This window comes from Eumetopias jubatus, unplaced genomic scaffold (genome assembly GCF_037043125.1).
Source record: "Eumetopias jubatus isolate StellerSeaLion01/CBP00866 unplaced genomic scaffold, mEumJub1_p1.0 scaffold_11, whole genome shotgun sequence".
Taxonomy (NCBI): domain Eukaryota; kingdom Metazoa; phylum Chordata; class Mammalia; order Carnivora; family Otariidae; genus Eumetopias; species Eumetopias jubatus.
Genome location: NW_028274817.1, coordinates 58246757 through 58266831, shown reverse-complemented (window position 1 = coordinate 58266831; position 20075 = coordinate 58246757). Strand labels below are relative to the sequence as shown.

The following is a 20075-nucleotide window of genomic DNA, read 5'->3' as shown; positions in this document are numbered from 1 at the left end:
AGAACACAACTAGATGACTATCAAGTCATTCCAAATACCCAACAAAAACAACCTGAAGACTGACAGAACTCTACAAGCAAAGGGAGAGAAGAAGCCACATCAAAGATAGGAAGTGAGAAGACATGGTTTGTGAGAGAAATGGACTGCTGGTACTGAGGAGGGGAGGCGACCATGGCACCAGAGAAAGGTGAGAGAGAGAGAGGAGCACACAGGGGAACTCATAAGGATAACACTTCCCCGAAGCCACTGGCTGGAAAAATGAGACGAGCTGATTTTCATGAGTTTTTGCCACCAGTAGGGTTTGAAGACTGGAGTTTTAAAGGTCAGCAGGCTAGTCTGGGATAAAGCCCTGAGGATGCTATGCTCCTCCTGAAGAGAGGCAGGCAAACAACTCCAGGGGCAGAGAGAGTAGAAAGAGTGATCTGAGGAACTGCTTGGGTCACACATTGGGGAGATTATTGGCTCTTCTAGGAGCTCCTCCATGAGAGACAGCATTCACAGACATGCCTCTCCATTTTCCTCCCCCAACTCTCAGCATAAACACAGAGCCACCTGCCAAGGGCAGCTCGGCCCCCACACTAGCCACCTAGCATGCTTACTCTGGGTCCCACACCCCTGCACTCTGGCACAAATGCCCTTCCAGGTCAAGCCTCCCTCAATCCCAGCACACTGAAACACTCTCCCAGAGGACTGACACAGGCCACTGACAACATCTCCCCGCCTAGAGCCTAGAGTTCTGAAAGTCCCCAGGGTTGGCTGGGATAGAACCTGGAGGGTGCTGCACTGCTCCTGGAGAGAAGGCAGTAAAACAGCCCCAAAACAGACAGCATGCAGACAGCGATCTGAAGGGTACATGGGACACGCAGCAGGGAGACTATTTGCTTCTCCTGGGGTGATTCCCTGAAAGCAGCAAGCACAGAGACCCCACTCCAAGGACAAAGGAGCTGGCTGACACCATTTATCACCCCCACTCCTCAGCATAGACACAGGACCACCTTCCGCACCACAGAACCAATACTGGCGGCCTAACTTGTTTACACCAGGTTCCACACCCCTCTACTATGCTGGTATGGACCTTTTAGGTCAAGTTTGCCTCTGTCTCAGTGCAGTGGGCCTCTTCCCCAGAAGACCAGCAGAAATCCCTGCCCACACCACCTCTCCCAATCAGAGAGCTCTGCAAGTCTTCAGTTCTAGAGGAAGTAGCATCAGGACTCATTTATCAAGCAGACCAGAACACACCTAGTTAAAATTCACCACACTCTGACCAAGGACCAAACACTGCCCACTGCAGGCAAGGAGAGCCTCTGCAGACAGTCCTGAAAGAGAGCAGCCAAAACACAACAGCAGAGCACATACAGCACACACCAGAGACACTCCTTGAAGCACCAGACCCAGGATACTATATGAACTCTTATGCATAAAGCCATTATTATCAGGATCAGGAAACATAAACAGCCTTTTCTAACACAGAGAAGAAGACAGAGACTTAGACAAAAGGACAAAATGGTGAAATGTATCCCAAATGAAAGAACAAGATAAGGTTATGGCAAAAGATCTAAGCAAAACAGATATAAGTAACATGCCTGATGGAGATTTTAAAGCAACAATCATAAGGATACTTGCTGGGCTTGAGAAAAGGATGATAGACTTCTGGGAGGTCCTTCTGCAGAGATAATAGAGTCAAAAAACAGTCAGAAATGAAAAATGCAATAGCTGAGATCTGAAACAGACTAGATGCAGAGAACACAAAGATGGAAGAAGCAAAGGAAAGAATAAGTGATATAGAAAATAACAAAGCTGAACAAAAGAGAGAAAGAATTATTGAATGTGAGAATAGACTTAGGGAACTCAGTGACTCCATGGAACATAACTACATTCATATTATAGGAGTCCCGGAACAAGAAGAGAAAAAAAAGGGATAGCAAATTTATTTCAGGAAATAATGGCTGAAAATTTCCCTAATGTGGGCAAGGAAACAGATATCCAGATCCAGGAGGCACAGAGAACTCCCATCAAAATCAACAAAATCAGGGCACCTGGATGGCTCTTAATGGTTGAGCGGCTGCCTTTGGCTCGGGTCATGATCCTGGAGTCCCTGGATTGAGTCCCGCATCAGGCTCCCTGCTTGGCAGAGAGACTGCTTCGCCCTCTGACCCTCCCCCAACTCATGAGCTCTCTCTCTCTCTCATTCTCTCTCTAATAAATAAAATCTTTTAAAAAAAATCAACAAAAACAGGCCAACACCAAGACATATTGTAATTAAAGATGCAAAATATAATGATAAAGACAAAATCCTAAAAGCAGCAAAACAAAAGCAGTGTCTAAATCACAAAGGAAGACCCATTAGTCTAGTTACAGATCTTTCAAAAGAAAGTTGAGAAGCCAGAACGGAGTGGCATGATATATTCAAAGTACTGAATGAAAAATGTGCAGACAAGAATACTCTAACCAGCAAGGCTATCATTCACAATAGAAGGAGAGATAAAGGGTTTCCGAGACAAACAAAAACGGAAGGAGTTCGTAACCACTAAATCAGAGTTCATAACCACTAAACCAGCCCTGCAAGAAATATTGAAGGGGATTCTTTGTGTGGAAAAGAAAGACCAAAAGTGACAAAGACAAGAAAGGAAGAGAGAAAATCTCCAGAAACAATGACAAAACAAATACTAAAATGACACTAAGCACATAACTATCAGTAATTACTCTGAATGCAAATGAACTAAATGTTCCAATCAAAAGACAAAGGATATCAGAATAGATTAAAAAAAACAAGACACATCTATATGTTGCCCATGAGAGACTCATTATAGACCTAAGGATACCTGCAGACTGAAAGTGAGGGGACAGAAAAAACTTTATCATGCAAATGGATGTCAAAAGAAAGCTGGAGTAACAATACTTATATCTGACAAACTAGATTTTAAACCAAAAACGATAACCAAAGATGAAGAAAAGCACTAAATCATAATAAAGGGACTATCAAATAAGAAGATCTAACAATTAAAAATATTTATGCCCCCAACATGGGAGTAACCCAAATATATAAAATAATAGCAAATTTAAAGGAACTCATTAATAATAATAATGTAATAGTAGAAGACTTTAACATTCCACTTACATCAATGAACAGATCATCGAAGCAGAAAATCAACAGGGAAACAATGGCTTTGAAAGACACAGTGGACCAGATAGACTTAACTGATATATACAGGACATTCCACCCTAAACAGCAGAATACACATTCTCTTCAAGTACACATGGGACATTCTACAGAGTAGATCATATATTATGTCACAAAACAGGCTTCAAAAAATACAAAATGACTGAGATAATACCATGCATGTTTTCTTTCCACAACACTATAATCCTGGAAGTCAATCACAAGAAAAAATCTGGAAAAACGACAAATATACAAAGGTAAAAAATATGCTACTAAAGAATGAATGGGTGAACCAGGAAACCAAAGAACAAAAAAATACATGGAAACAAATGAAAATGAAAACACAAGGTCCAAAACCTTTGGGATGCAGCAAAAACAGTCATAAGAGGGAAATATATAGCAATAGAGGCCTATGTCAAAAAGGAAGAAAAATCCCAAGTAGACAACCTAACCTTACATATAAAGGAGCTAGAAAAAGAAAAATGAATGAAGCCCAATGGCAGCAATAGAAGGGAAGTAAAGATCAGAGAAGAAATAAATGATATAGAAACTAAAAAAACAATAGAACAGATCAAGGAAATCAGGAGCTGGTTCTTTTAAAAAATTAATAAAATTTATAAACTTCTAGTCAGACTTATCAAAAAGAACAGAGAGAGGAACCAAATAAATAAAATCACAAATGACAGAAGAGAAATAGAAGAAACACCACAGAAATACAAACAATTATAAGACAATATTATGAAAAATTATATGCCAAAATTGGACAACCTGGAAGAAAAGGTTAACTTCCTAGAAACATATAAACTACAAAAACTGAAACAGGAAGAAATAGAAAATTTGAGGAGACCAATAATCAGCAAAAAATTCCATTAGTAATCAAAAATCTCCCAACAAACAAAATTCCAGGATCAGAAGGCTTCAAAGGGGTATTCTATTAAACATTTAAAGACTTAATACCTATTCTAAGCTATCCCAAAAAAGAGAAATGGAAGGAAAACTTCCAAACTCATTCTATGAGGCTGGCATTACCCTGATTCCTAAACCAAAGACTCAACTAAAAAAAGAGAACTCCAGGCCAATATCCTTGATGAAAATGGTTGTAAAAATTCTCAATAAAATACTAGCAAATTGAATCAAATAGTACATTAAAAGAATCATTCACCACAATCAAGTGGGATTTATTCCTGGGCTGCAAGGGTCATTCAATAATCACAAATTAATCAATGTGAGACACCACATTAATAAAAGAAAGGGTAAGAACCATATGATCCTTTCAATAGATACAGAAAAAGCATTTGACAAAGTACAATATACATTCATTAAAAAAACTCAAAAAAGTAGGGTTAGAGGGAACATACCTCAACATAATAAAGGTCATATATGAAAAACTGAGAGATACAAGACAAGGATGTCTACTCTTACCATTGTTATTTAACATGTTACCAGAAGTCCTATCCATAGTAATCAGACAACAAAAAGAAATAAAAAAAATCCAAATCAGCAAAGAACTCAAACTTTCACTACTTGCAGATGACATGATACTCTATACAGAAAACCTGAAAGACTCCAACAACAAAAAAAACCTGCTACAATGGATACAGGACTTCAGTAAAGTCACAGGATAAAAAATCAACATACAGCAAATTGTTGCATTTCTATACACCAATAATGAAACACTAGAAAGAGAAACCAAGGAATTGATCCCATTCACAATTGCACCAAAAACCATAAGATGGCTAGAAATAAACCTAACCAAAGAAGTATAAGACCTGTACTCTGAAAACTATGAAACATTGGTGAAAGAAACTGAAAAGGACACAAAGAAATGGAAAAACATTCCATGCCCAGGGACTGGAATAACAAACGTTGTTAAAATGTCTTTACTAAGCAAAGCAATCTACACATTTAATTCAATCTTTATCAAAATACCAACAACATTTTTCAGAGCTAGAATAAACAATCCTAAAATTTTTATGGAACCCCAAAAGACCCCGAATAGCCAAAGCAATCTTGAAAAAGGAAAGCAAAGCTAGAGGCATCACAATTCCAGACTTCAAGTCATATTACAAAGCTGTAGTGATCAAGACAGTATTGTCCTGGCACAAAAACAGACACATAGATCAATGGAACAGAATAGAAAACCCAGAACTGAACCCACAACTATACAGTCAACTAATCTTCGACAAAGCAGGAAAGAATATCCAATGGGAAAAAGACAGTCTCTTCAACAAATGGGGTTTGAAAAACTGGGCAACAACATGCAGAAGGATGAAACTGTACCACTTTCTTCCACCATAGGCAAAAATAAATTCAAAATGGATTAAAGACCTAATTGTGAGACAGGCAACCACTAAAATCCTAGGAGAACAGGAGCAGTAACCTCTTTGACATCAGCTGTAGCAACTTCTTCTTAGTTAAGTCTCCTGAGGCAAGGGAAACAAAAGAAAAAAAATAAACTACTGGGATGTCATCAAAATAAAAAGCTTCTGCACAGTGAAGGAAATAAGCAACAAAACTAAAAGCCAACCTAGCGAATGGGAGAAGATATTTGTAAATGGCATATCTGACAAAGGGTTAGTATCCAAGATATATAAAGAACTTAAAAACCTCAAAACCCAAAAACCAAATAATCCAGTTAAAAAATGAGAAGACATGAATAGACTTTTTTTTTATAAATAGACATTTTTGCAAAGAAGACATACAGATGGCCAACAGACACCTTGAAAAGATGCTCAACATCACTGATCATCAGGGAAATACAAATCAAAACTACAATGAGATGTGACCTCATACCATTCAGAATAGCTAAAATTAGCAACACAGGAAACAACAGATGTTGGTAAGGATGCAGAGAAAGGGGAACCCTCTCATACTGTGGTGGGAATGCAAACTGGTGCAGCCACTCTGGAAAACAGTAGGGAGGTTCCTCAAAAAGTTAAAAATAGAACTGCCCTATGATCCAACAATTACACTACTAGGTATTTACCCAAAGCATACAAAAACACTAATTCAAAGTGATACATGAACTCCAATGTTTATAGCCACATTATCTACAATAGCCAAATGATGGAAACAGCCCAAGTATCCATCGAATGATGAATGGATAAAGAAGATGTGGTGGGTGTGTGTGTTTGCGTGTATGTGTGTGCATATATATATGTATGTGTATATATATATAGGAATATTTCTCAGCTATAAAATATTATAAAATAGAAAATATTATAAAAATATTTCTCAGCTATAAAAAGAATTTGGAAGGACATGGATGGAGCTAGAGAGTATTATGCTAAGTGAAATAAGTCAGTCAGAGAAAGACAAATACCATATGATTTCACTCATGTGGAATTTAAGAAACAAAAAAAACAAATATGGGGGTAAAAAAGAGAGGAAAATCAAGAAACAGAATCTTTAACTATAGAGAACAAACTGACGGTTACCCAAGGGGAAGTGAGTGGAGCAATGGGTTAAATAGGTGATGGGTATTAAGGAAGACATTTGTCATGAGCACCGGGTATTGTATGTAAATGTTGAATTACTAAATTGTAAACCTGAAACTAATATTACACTGTATGTTAAGTAATTGGAATTTAAATAAAAACCTGGGAGAAAAATTAATAAAAGTACCAATTACAATATGATATGATATAATATGCAATTTGAAAACTATAATCAAGTCCTCCTTCAGGAAGCAAGCACTCTCTCACCAAAAAACAACCAACCAACCAACTAAATGCATACCGTAATGTACATAGCACTAACTCATGAAAAGTTCACTTTACTACATCAGGCTGTTCTTTATAACCCTTACCCAGGAATGCCCATTACCCAATCACACCTCAAGTAACACCTCTTCCCTCATCTTGACAAAATCCGGTCAAGAGTTAAAATTGTGTCTTTCTGTGGGGTGATGCTCTTTGAAGTCCCTATTCCTAGTATACCTAATTGAGACAGTCCCTGCAAGAGCTCTGACAACCAAAGCTTCTTGCTTATCCTATTTCCCTTCTCCCAAGAACCTTCTTACCAGTAGCCAAAAGAACCCATATTTCCCCTCTTAAGGCCCATTTTCAACCTCTCACTGGGACGAAGCTAGTTCTTATTTCAAACCTCCAACACATTTTCCCACAGGACAATTTTACAAACAGTGGTGAGGCTCTTCATCATTATAACTCCCTATTGTGTGCCCTGGTCTAAAAATGTAACTGTTAATAACTGTTTCCTGTGAGAAACCATGTTCAGTGTCTCAAACAACCAATCCTCACACTTCTGAATGATAATTCAGAGGTTAACAACTGCCCATAAAGCAAGACAAGTAAAAGATACTGAAAAAGACTCCACAGTATATAATAGACAACATAATCTTTAATTTTACCAGGATTCAACACACACAAAAACTGACAGAAATTACTTTCTTTGACATTAAAGTTAACACATTCTCACTCACATTTTCTTTAAGGATTCCAACACATTTTCAAAAAATATATTCTACAATTAAAACACCTAAGGTCCTAAAAACTATCATGATTGGGGCTGCAAAGTTCATGCTGAAGGGTTAACATTTCTAAAGCCAACATCAACAAACATGTAATTAAAAGTCAGTCGGAGAAAGACAAATATCATATGATTTCACTCATATGTGGAATTTAAGAAACAAAACATGAATATAGGGGAAGGGAAGGAAAAATAAAATAAGATGAAACAGACAGGGAGACAAACCATAACAGACTCTTAACTATAGGAAACAAACTGAGGGTTGCTGGAGGGGAGGTGTGTGGGGGGATGGCGTAACTGGGTGATGGGCATTAAAATGGAACGCACTTGATGTAATGCCCAGTGGGTGTTATATGCAACTGATGAATCACTAAATTCTACCTCTGAAATTAATAATATATTATATGTTAATTAAGTTGAATTGAAATAAAAAATTAAAAAAAAAAAAAGAAAGTCTGGGAGGGGGCCCCTGGGTGGCTCAGGCGATTGAGTGTCCGTCCACCTTTTGGTTTTGGCTCAGGTCATGATCTCAGGGTCATGAGACTGAATTCCATGTTGGGCTCTGCACTCAGGGGGAAATCTACTTGAGATTCTCTCCCTCTGCCCCATCCTGGCTTGTGTTCAAGCTCTCTCTCTCAAATAAATAAATTTTTAAAAAAATTTAAAAATAAAGTCTGCGAGGTAAAATTGTTTCCTTCTTATCAAAAGAATACTGTTATAAACAAACAACAAAAAAACCCTATTTTACATGCTAAACAGGTCTGTTCAGATGTAGCAGTTTTCACCTAGAATATTTTTAACTAAGTCACTTGAAGCATTAAACCTAATCAATCATAACTGTTTTAGACAAAGGAGGCAGAAATACTATCTTTGCCACATTACCTTCACCTTTTGTTTTACTTTACAAGATTTAGCAATTTTCACTTGAGTATTTTTCCAAATTGATGAGTTAGAGACCCATTGTTAAATCTCTAAAACATACTGCAAACAATAAAAACACCATATGTGGTAATTATGATTCAAAACATTTCTCCATTCAAATTTAACAAAAATAATAAAATAGTAGGCATGCAAAAGGCTCTCCATCTCCCACCCCATCCTTATATACAAACATTTAATTGTTTTTATATACCAGATACCTGAGACTATAAGCCAACTGATTACATACATGAATAAAATAAAATTCCTCTCCCTTTGAATGGTCTTGCTAGAAAAATCTTGCAAGTATGAAACATCCCTATATTCCAAGAAGAAATTTACCTTTCTTCACTTATCTTGTTCTTAAGAGATGTAGAATATTAAAATGCATTTTGGAACTGCTCAGTTTACTTAGTAAAATATTTACTATAGGGGAGAGGGTTCAACTTTAGACTCCTTCTGAATTTATTTCTATTACATTTCGTGTTAAATGTTATCCTGGCACGGAATTTTAACCACAATTTAGTTGGAAATGTAAAAAATAAAAAAGAATGATTTCAACAGAGAACAGTCCAAAGTGTATTTTTAAGGATGGAGCAAGTACTTGAAGACAATTTAATATCCTGAGATGTGGAGGATTGTGATTGCCAGTCCTACCTCAAAATATCCTACTGTGAGTCAATTTGGCATTCAAGACTTTTTATGAGGTCTACTGTGGCCTCTACTGGAGTATTAAGCTGCTAATCCATTAAGTTATTAGAAAAGGATCTGACTTTCTATCCCAAAAGGCTCATTTTTAGAGTTTAAATGCTGCCCGCTTCTAACAACAATAGCAATAACACTAAAAACAATACCTGTTCACATCTAAATTTTCACTGCACAGCTGACCTAAATCCAACCAGAACAGTTTTAGAAGAGCGGGAAGAGAGGAGAACCAAAATACTCTGGTTGAACCTCAAAGTCTTCCAAAGATTCATCTTACAAGGGCTAGGGTTTACTTTGTGTTTTCTTTTACTAACCAACGGGACGGGGATAGCAATTGGGGAAAGGACAGGAGGAAGAGGGTGGTAGAAATGAGGGGACCAGAGAACATCGCCTTAACGTCAACAAAGAAACGTGGGCACCAGTTAATCTCCACTTGTGTCGTTACAAAACCCACAGCATTCCAATGGAGAAAGAAGAAAGCCAAGTAAGGAGGAGCACACATCCCTATGAGCAAATGTCCCCAGAGTTATTCTGTCACCTAGGTGTGTGTTTTGTTTTGGTTTCTTTGTGTGTGTGTGGGGGGGGGGTTGTTTGTTTTGTTGTTGTTGTTGTTTTGCGCTGGGTTCCTAAAGTACCAGGTTTCAACAGCCTGCTGGAATCAGCAGCTGTCCGTGAAAGTGGTCCCAGAGAGCAAACCTGGCTCAACAGAGAAAGAGGAATGTGCTGAGCCAGGCGCGGCACCTGGCGCGTTCCCCAGTCCCACTTCGGGTCGCAAAGTGAAGAAACTTAGTCATAACTCCAGCGTGGCCCGGGAGGCAGGAGCTCCTTTTGAGATCGAGCCCGGGCCGCGGCTGCTCGGACTCCCCACGCCCTAGCCCGCCGTCTCCCGAGCGAAAGCACAGTTGGGGTAGCGCGTGCTTCGCTGTCCCGCAGCCTCAAGGGAGCTTGCCTGGGCACCCCGCTCCCTAGCCCCACGACCTTCTCTCTCGGGCCCCCAGCCAGGGTCCTGAGGAAAGGAAAGGGGGTGGCTCCAGCCCTTGGCCACCACACTAACCTCGCCGCTGCTCGCGCCGCCTCCGAAAACCTCCATTTCTTGATTCCAGAGCTCGTCCTGAGGAGAAAACGGTAGCATCGCCCCTTCAGGAGCACTTGAGCAGGAGCTGCCAACCACTGGCGCAGCCGCGCATCCCGTCGTTTGAGCTTGCCGGCCGCCGCCACCACCACCAGAACCTCCAGCCCCTCCTTCAGCGACCGCTGCCCTAGCTGCAGGGCGCCCTCAGAGGCTGTGAGCGGAGGATCGCCGCCACGGGCAGCTGCTCCCCATAGACAGGAAAACTCTGTGCTGCCTCACGGAGAGCTCTACTCGGCTTGTGCTCACCACTGCCGCCACCGCGACTGTAGTTCGGGCGTTGACTCTGTCCCCCACCCCGTTTCCTAGGGCTGCCTCCCAGTACCGAGCTCCGTCAATATGGCGGCGGCGGCGGCGTTACCTGTGCAGCGCCGGGAACAACCCCCCCCTCCAAGGCCCGGACGGCAGCATAGTACCGTCACCCGAACGTCAGTGGAGATTCCCCAGCCTAGGATGAAGAGGGGGTGGGAACAAAGAGCCGGGGTGAATACCGAGGACCGCGTGGTTGGGGGTGGGTAAGAGACGAGGAAGACTCGCTGGGCGAGGAGGCGGGAGAAGAGTAGTAAAAGCCACTGGAGCGCCGCAGTAAACCTGCCCAACTACATGGAGCATGCGCGTCGCTGTTCACACATGCTCAGCAGGCCCTCCCAAGTCTACGAAGCCGGCTTGCAGGCGGGAGGATTCCCAAAATGAATGTGGGAACCGGGAGACGCTCTGGAGCATTGGCGGAGTCAGTGTCAGGGGACGATTCCAGGAATATCTGCTTCCAGGGTTCACAGAAGGAGGTGTCCTATACACTGAATCACTCCCATTTTTTTATAGTGACGAATAGTGGAGCGGGGATTTTATACATCGGTCTTCTAGAAACTGGAGGCAGGAAGAAAATGCATTTAAAATAAACTAGTATACCTGCACTTCCTAACTCTTCCACCCCCTGTCCCTCTCAGCATTTCCATAGTATTGATGCCATGCAGTGTTTCTAGTGTTCACACACACACACATGCACACAAATATGTCACTTATCGAACTCTACTTGTGGCATTGAAGGCAGAATGTACGGAGCTAATTTCACCCCCACCCCGCTCTGAAGGTATTAGACCTGTAGTGAAATAATCATTTTTCTATCTTCTTCCAATGGAACGTTTACTGCTTTGCTACTCTGAGCCACACACTGTACTAGGAGCTAGCGATATAACTGAGATAAGTATAGTCTCATACATGGGGGATGATCAAGATCTTTACTGAAACACTTCAGAACCCATTGTAAAAAAGTGATTACACCTTTGACACTTCAAGGAGCCTTAAAATAGCAAAGGTAACAGCGACAAGGCGGCTCAGTACCTTGGAGAGGTGTCTAATGGTCAATGTAAAAGGCAAGAACACTTTCCCCACTGCTACACCTAGGGCTGCTGTGTTGTGCTCGAGGAAAACATTGAACTATGCCCTCCATTTATTTCACCATCTGGCGTCCAGCACTATGTAAGTGAAAAGCAGACCAAAGAGGTTGGAACTGAATTGCAAACAAGGATCACTAAAGGTGCCATCCCACCAACACTGCTTAAAATCCCAGGGAAAAGAGTGAGCTTTACAAATATGATTCTGTAAAAGTGAAAACTTTCAAAGTAGTGGGTGCATGGAGCTATAAACAGTGAAAATGTGCATGTGCACACACTTGCATAAATTCTTGTTTGGCTGAACTGGCAGTGTTCTTAAATAAGGCCCACCATTTTGAGCACTGGATCTCATCCTTTCTTGCCACTCAAAGGTTTTGTTCTGCAATTCTCCATCACCAACCCCTTAGCATCATATATTTTTGTCTCTCTACTGGACCTTTCCCATCAGGAAAAATGTATTGTTGTTACTGACCTTAACTTGCTGAACCACCCATTAACATTTGATGCAGTTTATGACTCCTTTATTTTTTTTTTATGACTCCCTCTTTATTTAAACATTTTCTTCACTTGGCCTCCAGAACAAAACTGTTCATTTTCCTCCTACATCACTGGCCATTTCTTCTCAGTACCCTTTGCTGGACAATCCCTCGTTTTGCCAGTATCTAGAAGTAGAAACTTCAGGGTTCCATTCTCCACCTCTATCTTTCCCAACAGCCTAGGTATTTCCATAACCCATCCATTTCCATGGCTTAAAATATCACCTGTATGCTGAGAACTCTCAAATTTTATCTCTAACCACAAACTCTTGAAGTCAAGACTTGTACATGCAACTGTCTATTTTACTTATATCTAATAGGTATCTCAAACTTAATCTATTCAAAACTGAATTCTTGATTCAACCTCAACCAATGTGCTCCATGCCTGGACTTCTCCAGGCAATTAATGACCTCCACCTTCCACCTAGTTTGCTGCTCAAATGTCACCTCAGAGTGCTTCTATGACCATCCTTTCTACAATGCAATCCCCATAACTCTCTAATCACCCCCTGCCTTTTCTTCATAACAGCAATCAACATAGGGTCTATATTTGTTTATTTTTTCCTATGAGCACCTAATATACTGCCGGGAACATAATGGAGCTCAGTAAATATTTACTGAATGAATTAGTGTGTCCTTTGCTATTATTGTTTTGTGCATTTGATAAATACATCACATCAACGATATCAAGAAGCTTCCTCACTATGAACGTATTTCTTTTTTTTTCCTTTTTCCAAATTGTTATTTAAATTCCAGTTAGTTAACATACAGTGTAATATTAGTTTCAGGTGTAGAATTTAGTGATTCAACACTTACATACAACACCCAGTTCTCATCACAGCAAGTGCCCTGCTTAATACCCATCTCCTATTTAACCCATCCCCTCCTCCAGGAACCCTCCATTTGTTCTCTATAGTTAAGAGTCTCTTCTTGGTTTGCCTCTTTTTTCCCCATGTTCATTTGTTTTTCAAATTCCACATATGAGTGAAATCATATGGTATTTGTCTTTCTCTGACTGACTTATTTCACTTAGCATAATACTCTCTAGCTCCATCCATGTTGTGGCAAATGGCAAGATTTCATTCTATTTATGATTAAGTAATATTCCACTATGAATGTTTTGGGTTTCTGTGTTAAATTTAGCCTTCAAATATGTTCATTCATTCAACATTCCTCTTAGCTTATAAACATACATACATCTCTCTCATTTAAAAAAATCAAAACGCTTTCCTCAACTCAAGGATTTTAATAAATTCCTGTTTCTCAGTTCTTTCAGTTAACATGTCCCTTTATGTCTACCTCAAATATTTTTTTTTATTTTTTAAAGATTTTTATTGATTTATTTGAGAGAGAGAGAATGAGAGAAAGAGAGCACATGAGAGGGGGGAGGGTCAGAGGGAGAAGCTGCGGAGCAGGGAGCCTGATGCGGGACTCAATCCAGGGACTCCAGGGTCATGACCTGAGCCGAAGGCAGTCGCTTAACCAACTGAGCCACCCAGGCGCCCTCAAACAATGTCTGCTCTATCCTCCATTGTCATTGCCTCAGTTCACCTCATAGAATATGTCCTTGAACTAGTGATACTAATGATTCCTCTTATCTTGTCTTTCTAACTCTAAATTTATACTCTTTCTCCAAACCATCCTCTTCACTGGCAGCCCGGGAATCAAAATTCCTCAATGATACCCCATCATCTTTAGTAAAATATCCACACTTGTTATCTCTGAAAGCAAATGTTCTCACCAACTGGCCTCTGACTATCTTTCCAGCTTCATCTACCATCTCAAATTCCAGTCAGACCTATGCACATCTTATTGTATCTTCCCTATCTTAGTCTTCCTAAACAACTTACTTTTAATAGCAGTCAATACTAACAACTACTATTTACTGAGAGCCCACTATGCTCCAAGCATATCATGAATTTATTTAGCCCTTATAAAATTTTGTAAAATTTATATTATTTGTATTTTACAGATGAGGAAATTGAGCCTGGAAAAGGTACAGTGATTTTACCAAGACCTCACAGACATTAAATGGAAATTCTAGAATTAAAACTACATCTGTCTGATGCCAAAACTTCTACCCCACTCTGTTGCTCTGTGAAACCCCTCTGATATTACCTTCCCCTCTCCATACCCTCTTTACACTCATCCCTGGGGAAAATTAGTCACCCATTCCTTTTTACTTCCATAAAATCTTTTCCATACCCTTATTTCAACACTTCTTTAATTTTCTTTACTAACAAACTTTGAGAATTTGATGTTAGTGAATTAACCTATTAAGTTCTGTACTCACAGGATATGTCTGGCACTCAATACATCAGACGGACAAACAATATTTTTCTACTCTAGCCAGGCACTGTGTTAAAGCTGTGGGCTAATATAAAAATGTATGACAGCACTTAACTCTGCAGAGTTTAATGGTTATTTGCTCTATTTTGATTTATTATATCAAAGACATATTGCCTGATTTTAAGTTACTAGTAACCAGGACCTGTTATATACAATTTTGACTAGCTCAGAGGTCCTTAGCTTCTTGGTAAAAACATGATGACTTTATTTAGCCCAAAGGCAGGTATTAAGGAAGACTCAAGCTTCAGTCTTCTGCAAAGTATACATAGCAGAGATTCTTGCTTTCGCTTTAGTCTTCAAGAAATCTTTAGCCTGAAATTTTCTGTATACATATGTATCTCTAGATTTCCAATTATTAGAGCATAACATTAGAAGTTTACACAATATTTAGTAATATCTCAGTGACTCTGGAACTGGGATGTACTATATCTAGTCTCTAAATAATATATTGTTCATCACAAAAAGGTAATGAGATAGGCTCCACCATTAGATCATGTGTTCTGAGTATTTTCAGGACTAAGGAAAAGGTACACTTAAACGTTCAAAGTGACTTATTTACCCTGTAGATAAATGACACACATTGGATTACCAGGGCCAAAGGTGAAAATAAGTGGTCATGTAATTTAACTGAATAAAGTTAACTGACCCATATACAGATAAATCTTTCTTGGCCCCAATAAAGGGGTATAAAATATGAACTAAGGGCCTTTGATCAACAGATCACAGACCACCCACAGATTCTACACTATGGTTCTGATTTCTAAACTGTAGTATTTACAAAGTAATGCATATTTGGTGTATAATTATAGAAAGAGCCACTTAGTCACTCAGTATTCTATGCTTATTTCCCCAGAGTTTCTAACCTAAATATCTGGAAAATGGTGAGCCAACATAGAACATAAAATCATTATTAGGAAAATATTCAAACATTTCATTTTGAAGGTATTTAGACATAAATTATAAAAGTAGATTCATGTACACAAACAGGGAAGTTTTAAGGGTTTAATAAATACTTCTAATCTTTAGATAATTCCTTAGGAGTGCCAGAGAACTTTCATTCTCTAAAAATAATAAATAACTGGGGGCGGAGCAAGATGGCGGAGGAGTAGGAGACCTGGATTTTGTCTGGTGTCAGGAATTCAGCTGAATAGGGATCAAACCATTCTGAACACCTACGAACTCAACAGGAGATTGAAGAGGAGAGTAGCAACAACTCTCTGAACAGAGAAGCGACCACTTACTGGAAGGGAGGACTTGCAGAGAAGTGAATCCGAGGTGATATTCGGGAGGATAGACGGCGGGGGCGGGGGCCTCCGTCGGCCACTTCTGGCAAGTGATAGAGCCGCGGAGCACAAAATCGGACCTTTTAGAAGTTGGCTCCGCTGAGGGACGTCGCTGCAGTGGCTAAGCAGGGGGTGGAACCCACCCGGGACAGTGTGGTCTCAGGACCCTCGGGGTCACAGAAAGACCGGGGGTGCCAGAGTGCGGCAGAGCTCCCAGGTATCAGAGTGGGGAAACCGGCTGCAGAGACAGAGCCAAGGCGCGGGGTCTCAGCTCAGGGTTGCCATAAACTGTGATCCACGGCCCAGTCGGGCCACTGCTCCTGCAGCAGGGACCCAACAAGTGGCAGATCCGGGGAGACTCCCCTCCCTCCCCGGGGAGGAGCGGCGCGGGAACGCACCGCAGGGATCTGCTGGGTTTGGAGACTCCACACGGGGTCCGGTGCCAGAGTTAGAAACGCTCGGTCACAGGCCAGATGAGCACGGAGTGCGGCCGGAGACCAGGGAGACGGGAGTGACTGCTTTTCTCTGGGGGCGCACTGAGCAGCGGGGCCCCGAGTTCTCAGCTCCTCCAGGTGGAGATTGGGAGGCCACCATTTTCGCCCTGGTCCTCCAAAGCTATACTGAGAGCTTGCAGGGAACAAAAGCTCCTGAGAGCAAACCCGAGCAGCTTGCTTAGCCCGGACTCACAAGGGCGGGGCAATTCCGCCTCTGGCAAAGACATTTGGGAACCACGGCAACAGGCCCCTCCCCCAGAAGATCAGCACCAACAGCCAGCAAGCCAAGACCAAGTTTACCGATCAAGGAGAACGGGAGAATGCCACCGCTAGGGGAATACTGCACATAGAATTCATAGCTTTTTTTTTACCATGATTCATTAGTTCATCAAAGTTAATTTTTTAACTGATTTTTTTAATTTTTCTTTTTCCCTTTTTCAACCAACATCTTATTAATCCCTTTTTAAAAAAAAACATTTTTTGTCTTTCATTTTTAGAGTCATATTTTATCCCTTCATAGTAGTTACCCTTATTTTTGGCATATATATATAAGTTGTTCTCTCTTTAAAATTTTGAGATACAGTTTCTTCTAACAGATCAAAATATACCCTAAATCACTAGTGTATGGCTTTGTTCTAGTCTCCTGCCTGATCACATTCTCTCCCTCCTTAATTTTTTTTAAATCTTCTTTCTTTTTTCAAACAACTTATCAATTCCTTTTATAAAATCTTTTATAATTTTCATCTTTACAGTCATCTTCCATCCCTTCATTGTATCAACCCTTATTTTGTACATATATGTCTTTCTTCCTTTAAAATTTTAGGAGGCACTTTTTTCTAATAGACCAAAATACACCCAAAATCTAGTGTGTGGCACTGATCTATGCACTAGCCTGATCATATTTGATCATATTCTGCTTTTTTTGTATTGTTCTGTTTTTGTTTTTATCTTTTTTTTTCTTTTTTTTCTCTTTCTTTTTTCTTTCCTTCCCTTTCTTTTCCCCTGGTATCAGGTCTTTTCTGATTTGTATACAGTATATTTGCTGGGGACGTTAACCTGTTAGCATTTTGTTCTCTCATTCATCTATTCTCCTCTGGACAAAATGACAAGACAAAAAAAATCACCTCAGCAAAAAGAACGAGAGGTAGTACCATCAGCCAGGGACATACCCAGTACGGACATTAGTACAATGTTGGACCTAGAGTTCAGAATCATGACTTTAAAGATACTAGCTGGGCTTGAAAAAAGCGTGGAAGTTATTAGAGAAACCCTTTCTGGAGAAATAAAAGAACTAAAATCTAAACAAGTCTAAATCAAAAAGGCTATTGATGAGGTGCAATCAAAAATGGGGGCACTAACTGCTAGGATAAATGAGGCAGAAGAGAGAATCAGCGATATAGAAGACCAAATGATGGAAAATAAAGAGGCTGAGAAAAAGAGAGATAAACAACTACAGGATCACGAGGGCAGAATTCGAGAGATAAGTGATACGATGAGATGAAACAACATTAGAATAATTGGGATCCCGGAAGAAGAAGAAAGAGAGAGAGGGGCAGAAAGTATATTGGAGCAAATAATAGCAGAGAACTTCCCTAATGTGAGGAAGGAAACAGGCATTAAAATCCAGGAGGCACAGAGAACCCCTCTAAAAATCAATAATAATAGGTCAACACCCTGACATCTAATAGTAAAACTTACGAGTCTCAGAGACAAAGAGAAAATCCTGAAAGCAGCTCTGGGGAAGAGATATGTAACCTACAATGGTAGAAATATTAGATTGGCAAATGACCTATCCACAGAGACCTGGCAGGCCAGAGAGGACTGGCAAGATATCTTCAGAGCACTAAACGAGAAAAATATGCAGCCAAGAATACTATATCCAGCTAGGCTGTCATTGAAAATAGAAGGACAGATAAAAAGATTCCAGGACAAACAAAAACTAAAGGAATTTGCAAACACGAAACCAGCCCTCCAAGAAATATTGAAAGGGGTCCTCTAAGCAAAGAGAGAGCCTAAAAGCAGCATAGATCAGAAAGGAACACAGACAATATACAGTCACCGTCACCTTACAGGCAATACAATGGCACTAAATTCATACCTTTCAATAGTTACCCTGAATGTAAGTGGGCTAAATGCCCCAATCAAAAGACACAGGCTATCAGATTGGATTAAAAAACAAGACCCATCAATATGCTGTCTGCAAGAGACTCATTTTAGACCCAAAGACACCCCCATATTGAAAGTGAGGGGGTGGAAAACCATTTACCATGCTAATGGACACCAAAAGAAAGCTGGGGTGGCAATCCTTATATCAGACAAATTAGATTTTAAAACAAAGACTGTAATAAGAGATGAGGAAGGACACTATATCCTACTTAAAGGGTCTATCCAAAAAGAAGATCTAACAATTGTAAATATCTATGCCCCTAACATGGAAGAAGCCAATTATATAAGGCAATTAATAAAAAAAGCGAAGAAACACATTGACAACAATACAATAATAGTGGAGGACTTTAACACCCCCCTGACTCAAATGGACGGATCATCTAAGCAAAAGATCAACAAGAAAATAAAGACTGTAAATGACACACTGGACCAAATGGACTTCACAGACATATTCAGAACATTCCATCCCAAAGCAACGGAATACACATTCTTCTCTAGTGCCCATGGAACATTCTCCAGAATTGATCACATCCTAGGTCACAAATCAGGTCTCAACTGGTACCAAAAGATTGGGATTATTCCCAGCATATTTTCAGACCACAATGCTTTGAAACTAGAACTCAATCACAAGAGGAAAGTCGGAAAGAACTCAAATACATGGAGGCTAAAGAGCATCCTACTAAAGAATGAATGGGTCAACCAGGAAATTAAAGAAGAATTAAAAAAATTCATGGAAACCAATGAAAATGAAAACACAACTGTTCAAAATCTTTGGGATACAGCAAAGGCAGTCCTGAGAGGAAAGTATATAGCAATATAAGCCTTTCTCAAGAAACAAGAAAGGTCTCAAATACACAACCTAACCCTACACCTAAAGGAGCTGGAGAAAGAACAGCAAATAAAGCCTAAACCCAGCAGGAGAAGAGAAATAATAAAGGTCGGAGCAGAAATCAATGAACTAGAAACCAAAAGAACAGTAGAACAGATCAACGAACCTAGGAGTTGGTTCTTTGAAAGAATGAACAAGATTGATAAACCCCTGGCCAGACTTATCAAAAAGAAAAGAGAAATGACCCAAATCCACAAAATCATGAATGAAAGGAGACCACAATCAACACCAAAGAAATACAATTATAAGAACATATTATGAGCAACGCTATGCCAGCAAATTAGATAACCTGGAAGAAATGGGTGCATTCCTAGAGATGTATCAACTACCAAAACTGAACCAGGAAGAAATAGAAAACCTGAACAGACCTATAGCCACTAAGGAAATTGAAGCAGTCATCAACAATCTCCCAAGAAACAAATGCCCAGGGCCAGATGGCTTCCCAGGGGAATTCTATCAGACATTTAAAGAAGAATTAATACCTATTCTCCTGAAACTGTTCCAAAAAATAGAAATGGAAGGAAAACTTCCAAACTCATTTATGAGGTCACCATTACCTTGATC

The 20075-nt window shown here is 40.0% G+C and overlaps 1 protein-coding gene across 2 annotated transcripts in view; it reads right to left on the bottom strand.

The window, feature by feature from the left end:
- Positions 1 to 10486, bottom strand: part of RPS6KA6 (ribosomal protein S6 kinase A6) — a 198415-nt gene extending 187929 nt beyond the window's left edge. For both annotated transcript variants that reach the window (XM_088028978.1, XM_028101479.2), the window contains exon 1: positions 10326 to 10486. In XM_088028978.1, the coding sequence (XP_087885104.1) occupies positions 10326 to 10403 (78 nt within the window). In that variant the 5' untranslated portion in view covers positions 10404 to 10486. The remainder of the gene's footprint in view (positions 1 to 10325) is intronic.
- Positions 10487 to 20075: the final 9589 nt, after the last annotated feature.